The sequence below is a fragment of the Camellia sinensis genome, chromosome 11 (genome assembly GCF_055761805.1).
Source record: "Camellia sinensis isolate YWXY chromosome 11, ASM5576180v1, whole genome shotgun sequence".
In the NCBI taxonomy this organism is placed as follows: Eukaryota; Viridiplantae; Streptophyta; class Magnoliopsida; order Ericales; family Theaceae; genus Camellia; species Camellia sinensis.
The window spans coordinates 12,597,319-12,606,425 of NC_138971.1; the positions used below are offsets into that span (position 1 = coordinate 12,597,319).

The 9,107-nt window shown below is 36.1% G+C and overlaps 1 protein-coding gene across 4 annotated transcripts in view; it reads right to left on the bottom strand.

Annotated features, from left to right (window-relative positions):
* Positions 1-7,571, bottom strand: part of LOC114257480 (P-loop containing nucleoside triphosphate hydrolases superfamily protein) — a 60,791-nt gene extending 53,220 nt beyond the window's left edge. For 2 of the 4 annotated variants that reach the window (XM_082893599.1, XM_028197238.2), the window contains exons 1-5: positions 7,248-7,571; positions 5,557-6,168; positions 5,345-5,469; positions 5,141-5,235; positions 4,792-5,022 (exon numbers count right to left, since the gene is read on the bottom strand). In XM_082893599.1, the coding sequence (XP_082749725.1) occupies positions 4,792-5,022; positions 5,141-5,235; positions 5,345-5,469; positions 5,557-6,140 (1,035 nt within the window). In that variant the 5' untranslated portion in view covers positions 6,141-6,168; positions 7,248-7,571. Of the gene's footprint in view, positions 1-4,791; positions 5,023-5,140; positions 5,236-5,344; positions 5,470-5,556; positions 6,225-7,247 lie in introns of all 4 variants that reach the window. The other 2 variants (XM_082893600.1, XM_082893598.1) reach the window with 1 other exon arrangement.
* Positions 7,572-9,107: the final 1,536 nt, after the last annotated feature.

The window sequence follows — 9,107 nt, forward strand, 5'->3', positions numbered from 1 at the left end:
CAATATTTTATTAATTTTTGTTAGAGTTCTCCAATTTCATAACTCTCCATGGGTTAGCTCACCATTCTCATAGATCACTAATATTTTATTATTATCTTCTTAGCTCACCAATTTCATGGCTCACCAATATTTCATTAATTTTTGTTAAGAATTCTCCAATTTCATAACTCTCCATATGTTGGCTCACCATTCTCATAAATCACTAATATTTTATTATTATTATTATTATTATTATTTCACCAATTTCATGGCTCACCAATATTTCATTAATTTTTGTTAAGAGTTCTCCAATTTCATAATTCTTCACGTGTTGGCTCACCATTTTCATAGCTCACTAATATTTTATTATTATTTTCATAGCTCACCAATTTCTTAACTCACTAATATTTTATTATTAATTTTAGAGCTTTTCATTTTTCAACTCTCCAACATTTTTCAAACTCTCAAAATTCACGGCTCCTAAAATTTTTATGGCTCACCAATTTCATAGCTCCCCACAATTCTAATATTTTATTATTCGAACTCTCCAATCTTATATCCACTTTCATAACTCCTTAATATTTTATTCTAATATTTTATTACTATTCTCCAACCTGCTCTATACCAAAACAATATTTTCTCCAAAATACTGCCTCATAAAAATAAATAAATAAATAATAATAAAAATATATTTATATATATATCAGACGTATATATATATATATCTACTAAATAAATACATCAATACAAACACATAAAAAGCTAATCTATGAGAGATTCGAAGCATACCTCACGGCAGATAACTCCAAGAAGATGATTCCCAGATCGTAGCTCAACTTCAAACGCACCAAGTCCTCCTCACCCAACTCGCAACTGTAGCTCACCACTTCCCAATTCACCCTTCTCTCTTCTCACCTTCTCTATCGCCGATCAATCACCGAGAATTTGCCTCTTCCCTCAAGAATTGACGACGGCAACTACCCTTCGAAACCCTAGCTTCGGTGAATCAAAGGAATGGAAAGATCAACCTTACTCTGTCGCAAAATGTATCTAAGGTCAGCCCTCCAATGTCGCACCTCACAGAATTGTTGCGGCTCACGGTCGACGACCACCACAACTAGCCGGCACCCTTCTTCCCTCCTTCCTTTCTCTCACAACCTGTATCTCTTCTCCCTTCGTGACTTTGATTCGCTTCTTTGATTCACAAACCTAATCTTTAACAACTCTCTCCTCTCTCACGTCTGTCAACCCCCCCTTTTTCTTTCCTTTCTCTCTCTAACAACCCGGAACTCAACTTGGAATGAGAGATTATGAAGGAACCTAGAACTCAAGCTGAAGAGAAAAACATAAAAACCCAGATTTGCCAAACAGTTTTCCTAATGGTATAGGAAACCCAGTTACAGATAACCATGTCAATAAAACATCCTTGCACACCTTGGGTAAAGGGAGAAGACGTTGGCTGCAACCGGATAATACAGAGCCTCTCTCTGATCCAGATTTGAAAAAAAAGAAAAAAAGAAAAGAAAAAGAAAAAAGAAAGTTTGCACAATAGATAAAAGGAGAAGTGGACGAAGTAACCAGAATTTGGATAGCTTTGGTCAAATTCAAAATACACGGAATACATATTTTTGAAAAAAAAAAAAAGGGTGAGCTCCCCTTTCAAATAGTTTCGAACAAGCTGAAATCATATACACAAACTTCTTTGAATTCATACAAAATATATATATATATATATATAAATAATAATGTGTATATACACACATACTTAGGTTGCACCTTCCCAAGGAAGAATCCTTAAACCAATCAAAAACTCTATGAATTCATATGGAATACAGGTTCTCAGCAATAGTAGTATATAGACACATATCCTAAGGTTGCACATTCCCGAGGAAGAATCCTTAAACCAATCAAAAACTCTCTTTTTGTTTGATAGAAACAGTCTGCGAAAACCTTAAACTTTTCCACAAGTCCCTTTTGCTAACAGATACACAAGCTATCACAAGTAGGTCTGCTCTAAACCTATAACTTCAATTGATGAGTTGTTCCCTCCATGGATCGTACATTCCCAATGTAAAGCTGCAAAAGTTAGTAAATTCACCTCCTCTTTCCCAATGCAACCTTATCTTTATAAGAGAGCAAATACGGGACAACAACAAAAAAACGCAAGCAAATTCATATCCAATTGCTAACATTCTCCTCTAAACTTCAACAATCCATTCTCTCTAAATGGCTTCCGGAGGAGAGGGACACCGTGAGAACACCATTTGGCGACCAGTGAACAAGGCTCCAAACCAGAGAGGTTCAAAACATAGAGCTTCAAGCTCCACTCCCACTCACCACTGCCACCCAGTGTGTGAGTTCTTTCAAAGGATGTTCTCTATGCCTCCATGGCAATTCCAAAATCTGCTATTTGAATCCCCTTGGATCCACCACCCAATATCTGCTTCTACAGTTGTAGAGGTGCTAGAAGATTTTCGGGGTAAAATAAGAGGATGGTACAAGGCACTAACTATTCCAGAGCTCTACATAATACCACCGTCCCACACTTGGTTCTTGCTAAACCAAGAAGGTAACCTCACTCTCCAGGGATCCACCTGCCAGGCAAATCAAGTATTAATCCCACATTTCGAGAGGATCCGAATCAACATCCTCTCGCAAAGACCGACAGAGAGAGATCTAGATCACCATATCTCCATCACGTCAGCACAATTGGAAAACCCAAATGAAGATCTGGGATTTGACATAGAGAACTTTGTAGATCTCAACATTGGAGAAGAGAATGCTTCCCGCAACGATCAGCCAAACATTCCCCACCACACTCCGCTCAACATCCTCTTTTTTAACACTGAGGGCGTTGCTCGCCCTAACTTCCTCCAGCACTACATGCACCTACACTCTTTTAGATGCTTTGATCTTGTCATCATTACAAACACAAAAAATAAAGAAAGTGAAGCCCAGTTTATGAGTAAAATCATGGGTTACTCCAACACCAAGACTATGAACCCACCTCCCAGCGGCATGGAAAGAGTGATGGGCGGAATTTGGTGCCTGTGGAATGAAGCTGAAATCTCATGTGATGTAATAGAGATCCCGTGGAATGAGGCTATCGCCCAACAAGCCCATATTTTCGTCCGGCCAATTCATGCCAGATGAAATTGAAATGTATCTCTCCCTTTAATTCAAAAAAATCAAACTTTTTTAACTGCATGAGTTATATTTTTGACATCTTTGTCATACATGTACAGACACTCTCATGAGAATATCTATACAGGGGGCATTAATGTGGGTATCTATACTATACTTGGCACGTGGCGAGCCCAACGGGCGTCACGTCAACACCACTACACACCCACGTGGCAGACCCTTGAGGCACCACGATGAGTCGAGATTGTACGCCTAGCCTAAACGGGGGCATGCACATCACCAAGAATGAAACAAGGCCACATGGAGTTGGCTCACTTAGAGCTCTTCATGGCCCTTCATAACTCAAGAAATGTATTCTCTACCCACTCACCCAACTCCATGGCAAGACAGCCAAACCCTTGGCTCACCCATGCATTCACCCGCTTGGCTGCCTAGATCGGGAGCAGGACCTAGGCACTCCCGCTTGGGATCATTGGAGGATTCTGGATTGGAGGTTAAGACCTCGGGATCGTCAAGGTCATGTAGCTATCTCCCTGCAGTGATAGCTCCCCCTTTGACCTGGCTTAGAGAAAGAGATATTGACCTTACACTTACATCTGATGCACATATGATACGCCTCTCAAGATATCACACGTACCCTGCAGTTCCTATGATACAAACTCCCCGAGGACCTAAATCATAGGACACAGCTAGTAGGGTTGATATCACCCTCTTGTCGAGTTGAGAAGAACTTGCCACCTGTCTTGAGGTTGCTTGGGCTCCAATACTCCTGGAGTCTATATAACGCATCATAAGTGCAGCCACAAATACATAGCAAGAGCAACAAGAATCACATAACATACATAAAGTGTTCAAGGTCTCTCACTGCCACCTCTTCCCTCTCTAAGCTTGCCTTGGTCTTCTACTCCTCCACCTCCGGTGATCTTAAGTCATTGAAGTGCCTACCATCTTCCCAGAGGTCAACGACCGATCGCCTCTAATCTCTATCACCCACAGTTACTTACTCTATATTGAGATTTCATATTAACAGAAAAATACAGCAAAGTGATGCTGAAGATCATCATACTAGGTAGAAATTTTGAGGCCTTAAAACAGATCCATTCTATATATATTTGCATTTAGAAGATAGCCACTGCCTTTTCTACTAGTTCCTAATCCTATTCCTATAGATAGAGTAAAAGCAATATCCCTCGCATCTTGTTGATTTTACAAAGACTTTAAAATATCGACACCATCATTTATATGGTTACATATGCATGTTTTTCCCTCCATCGGTCCCCATAATTGTTCTTTTGAAGTTTTTTCTTCATGTTTTTTTCTTTTTTTATCATGGCTTCCTCCTTCAACATGTCTTGCAAGCTCAGCCAATAAGTTTGAAGCCTTATTGCAACTACAACACACTGTGGTTTATTAGACAGAAACCCTACCTGCTTTCAAAGGTTCTAAAAATCAAGAGTCATTGAACTCAAAATTTCAATTATCAGCTAACTTCCAACAGAAAATAATGAAATCAAATAAATAAACACCACAATGCACAATCTTGTGACATGTATCAGATTCATTATTAATTAAATAAGCACCATTTCACTTGTTCCTACACAAGCCTTTTTTCTTTATTTATTTGTTGTTTTCTTTGGGATTGGATTTCAAACCTCCAAACAGTCTTACCTTCTCAAAATCTTCGAGGTTGTAGGGAACAAGCTTCTTTAGGGCTTCAGCAGATACCTGCACTTCATCATCATCAGTACAATCTGATCTTGTCTCACCACTGCTTGTCCACTCTTCTTCATTACTTCCATCATTCTCATCTTCGACCTCTGACTCTGAACTGCACTCTTCCCCTGATTCTGCATTTTCATCATCTGATTCACTTTCGGATGAGCAATCTTCACCAAAATCCTTCACAAAATAAACAATAAATAACTTCAACTTAATTTTGGGTTTCATAAAATATATTTAATATTGCATATATATTAAATAAAACCAACAAAAAACAACTTTAATTTCACAAGCTTACATAAGGAGCTAGAACAGTACTGTCAAGCACCAGTAAGGGCACTTGTAGGTCTCGTGCAAGTGCTCTAACTAGTCTTTCTCGATAAAGCTCAGTACCTGTCAAATAATCAATGCAGATGTTCTTTTCCGATAAGCAAACTTGAACAGAAATTATTGTTGACAAACATAATGTTAATTTTGTTAAAAGAATGGATCAATAATCAACCTGGAACACTCTGAAGCAGTATTCTCCCACTTGAAGAAGTTAAACGAGAACCATAAGATGAAGTAAATTTCTTATGCTTCAAATGGGAAGAAGCACATTCGACAAGAAGCTTTTTTGTGTGTTCACTGTAAGAATATGAACCTGATTACTACAAGTTCAACAACTCAAAGGCAGATGAAAGAGAAAGCAAATTAACAGATGGTAGCACTTACTGAATGTAGTAAGGAAATGTTTCCCATGAAACTGTAATTTTCTCCCACGGAACAACCCTCCGCAAGAACTCATTTTTAAATTTTTCCCGTTTAGTTAAGAATGGTGATTCCTTCTTTTTACTCTCAATAGACAATTTCTCATTATTGAGCCATTCCTTTTGCTCTTGCTCCCCAAGTCGAGCATGTGCATCAAAATGCCTCGCACCTTTCTTAAAATCTTCCCTTTGAACCTTCCCCTCATCAAATTTAGCCTCATCTTTCTCAGGGACATGTTTATCATTACTTGCCTTGTTTCCATCACCTTCCGAGCTAAAAACCCGCAACTGACTACTCCTCCAATTTGCATTAGGCCTCCCATGTAACCTTGTATGTCCATTACCAGGGCCAACACCCCTTGATGAGAAAGAATCTGACAGATGTCGTCTAATTAAACTACCTCGGGAAGTGCAGTTCCCTGTTATTGTTGCACAGCTTGAAGATCGAGAACAAGCATGATCTCGATAGTTTGAACTAATAAAAAATTTGGATTGTTGAAACAAGAGATCCCATTTTTTATTTTTACACTTTAATCTCCTTGCATACATTGCAGCCTCTTACCCCAATAATAGATACCTATCACATGGAAAAGTTTGTCCCATCAAGTTTGTCACCATGTCCTGAAAGTTTGACTACATTGCACATTTTGATAAACATATTCAGCAAGAAGCATGAGTAGCAGCCAAAAATGTAAACTTTTATCTCCGAAACAAAATTGATGCAACAATACATAGTTGAGCTGGGTATTTCATGTAGTCAGAAGTGGTTAATAGAAAATATTTTGCTGATTTTTGCATTTTCCTACTTTCCATCTGGTTATTCAGCAATTAAACAGAGGCAATACATATTCACAAACACATATATAAGAAGAAGAAGAAAAATCTCAAACAAATTACAAACAAAACAGCAAAGCATAAAATAAAATAGGAAAAAAATACAGAAAATTAGAAAATTAATATTTATGGTGCTACGGCAATATCAAAGAAACTTAAAATCATACAATCTAAAGCCAGAGATGGAGGGAAGGGTGGGGCCCTGGCCCAAAATTTTTTCAAAAGCCCCACATTTTTTGAAATTCTTGGAAAGCCCATGACACAATAATGTTTATCATTAATCCCTTTTTTTCACTCACTTTGGCATCCCAATTTTTACAATTCTAGCTGCCCCACCAATAAAAACAAACAAAAACATGTTTTGGAAAAAAATCTTTTCTTGAAATCAGCTAAAAAAGTTCTAAGGAGTGCTTGGTTTTGACACAGAGTGAGTAATATTAATATACATACATATAGAGAGAGAGTTTTCATTTGCATGCTTTTCAATGGCACAGTGTATGTGTGTGAGAGACTGTGTTTTGTACCTCTATGCCTACCAAAATGCATATATATATAACAAATAATGAATCCTTTGCTCACCCAAAAAAGTCAATACTTTTTTAAAATAAATAAATTTATATAGAAATAAATCCAGTTAGAGACTCAACCCAAATTGAAAAGGCCAATTTTTTCTCTCCAAAAATCTTTTCTTTGATAATTTCCACTACCCATGATTGAAGAGGGACAATCATGGGTAAGCTTTTACCAATTAGCTAACCTATTCATTACACAAATGGAACACACTATCAGAGCTAGAGAAATAGCATTGCACCGAAAACAGACCTTTGCTCGATTCGTGCTGTCAAACCCTAGATTGCTTCATGGGCAATAGAGACAGTTCGTTACGCATACAAAAAAAACATCAAACAAGCTTGGGCATGGACCAGGAGAGAGAGAGAGAACGAGAGAGAGAGAGAGAGAGAGAGTTTTCAGGACATCCTTGAAGGGTGGAGCGAGAGAATGTGCGTGACGACCGTTTAGGAAGTGTGTGTTTGAGAGAGAGCGAGAGAGAGAGAAGATCTGGGTGGGTAGTTCTTCAGTGTTGCACCAAAAAGCTCGGTAGGGGCTGCGAGAAGAGTCGAGAAGTGTAACCTAACAGCATTTTACACCAAGTTTGGCGTATTGTAAAATAGTCAAAAAAGTTAAAAAATTACTTAAAAAATTAAAAGGTTAATACTATTTATTAAAAGTCAACAATTATGATTGTACAACTCTCAATCCTAATTTTTTTTTATAAATTAATTTTTACAATTTTTTATTACACATTTTTTTATAAAAAGTCAAAAAGTTAACCCAAACATCCATATTTTCTTTCTCAATTTTTTAGTTCAAAAAAACAAAAAGTACACTTATTTAGGACACGCCAAACAATCCTCTAATGTGTGGCGCAATTCTTTTGGCCCTCTTTTTTTATATCAAAATATATTTAAATGTAATTTTAAAAGCGTTACATAAATTCCACTCTTTAAAATCTTTTTTAAGCTCGAATGGCTGTGTGAATAACTTAATTTTGAGTGTAATTTTAAATTTGTTGAGTTTTTAAATCAAAATTGAATAACTTATTATTAGACTCAATAAGTTTATATTCATTATTAAAAAATCAAATTATTTGAATTTGACTCTTGTTTAATTCATTAAAAACTTGCTTAAAATCGATTCATTAGCCCTGTTTAGCAAGTAAATTTTACGTTTTCTGGGCAAAAATTCACAAAAAAGATAAAATAAACTAAAATAATTAATAAGATAAAATGTCATATCAGATCCATAATTATTTTATTTTTTCTCTTACAAATATTACATCTATGTATAACAAAATTCAACTATCTTTCCAAACATAAAAAATTCAGCCTACTAAAATAGTCAACTTCCCAAACGAGGCGATTACATATATAAACAAGGTAAACTTAAACATTTTAAACTCCTTAAGTTATCAAATTAAGCTTAAACTTGTTGCTCAGCTCGTTTTCAATCCTACTTGATTTGTTTACATAAGAAGCCAATATCAAAAATGATTTTTAACAAATTAAACAGGCACTAAGTTCGAGTATCTTAGGTTGTGTTTGGTTTAATTTTGAAAGCAATTTTTTTGGAGCTCAAAACCCAACGAGCTTGTTTGATTTAGTTTTCAAATCAATGCTTGAGAGTTCAAAACTCAAGACTTGTTTGGTTTACAATTTTCTCATAACTATTTTCAGTCATTTTTTATCTCTTCTCTCATTTTCTTACATCCTGCACATCAATCAATCATTTTTTTCTTATCTTCTCTGTCCTCTTTCATTCTTTCACATCCTACATATCAGTCAATCATTTTTTCTCTCACACCATCTATGTAACTGCACAAAAAAAAAAAAAAAAAAAAAAACTACAAAACTATAAAACTATTTTTAAGATATACAATCAAACAAATTTTCAAGTTTTGAAAACTCTTTTCAAAAACTTATCTTTCAAAATTGATTTCAAAACCAAACCAAACCAAACGGACTTTGGTTTACAATTTTTTTAAAACTGTTTTCAATCATTTTTTTTTATCTCTTCTCTCATTTTCTCACATCCTACATATCAATCAAATTCTTTTTTTCTCTCTCTCATTCTCTCACATTCTACACATCAATCAATCTCTCACATCGTACACATCAATCGATC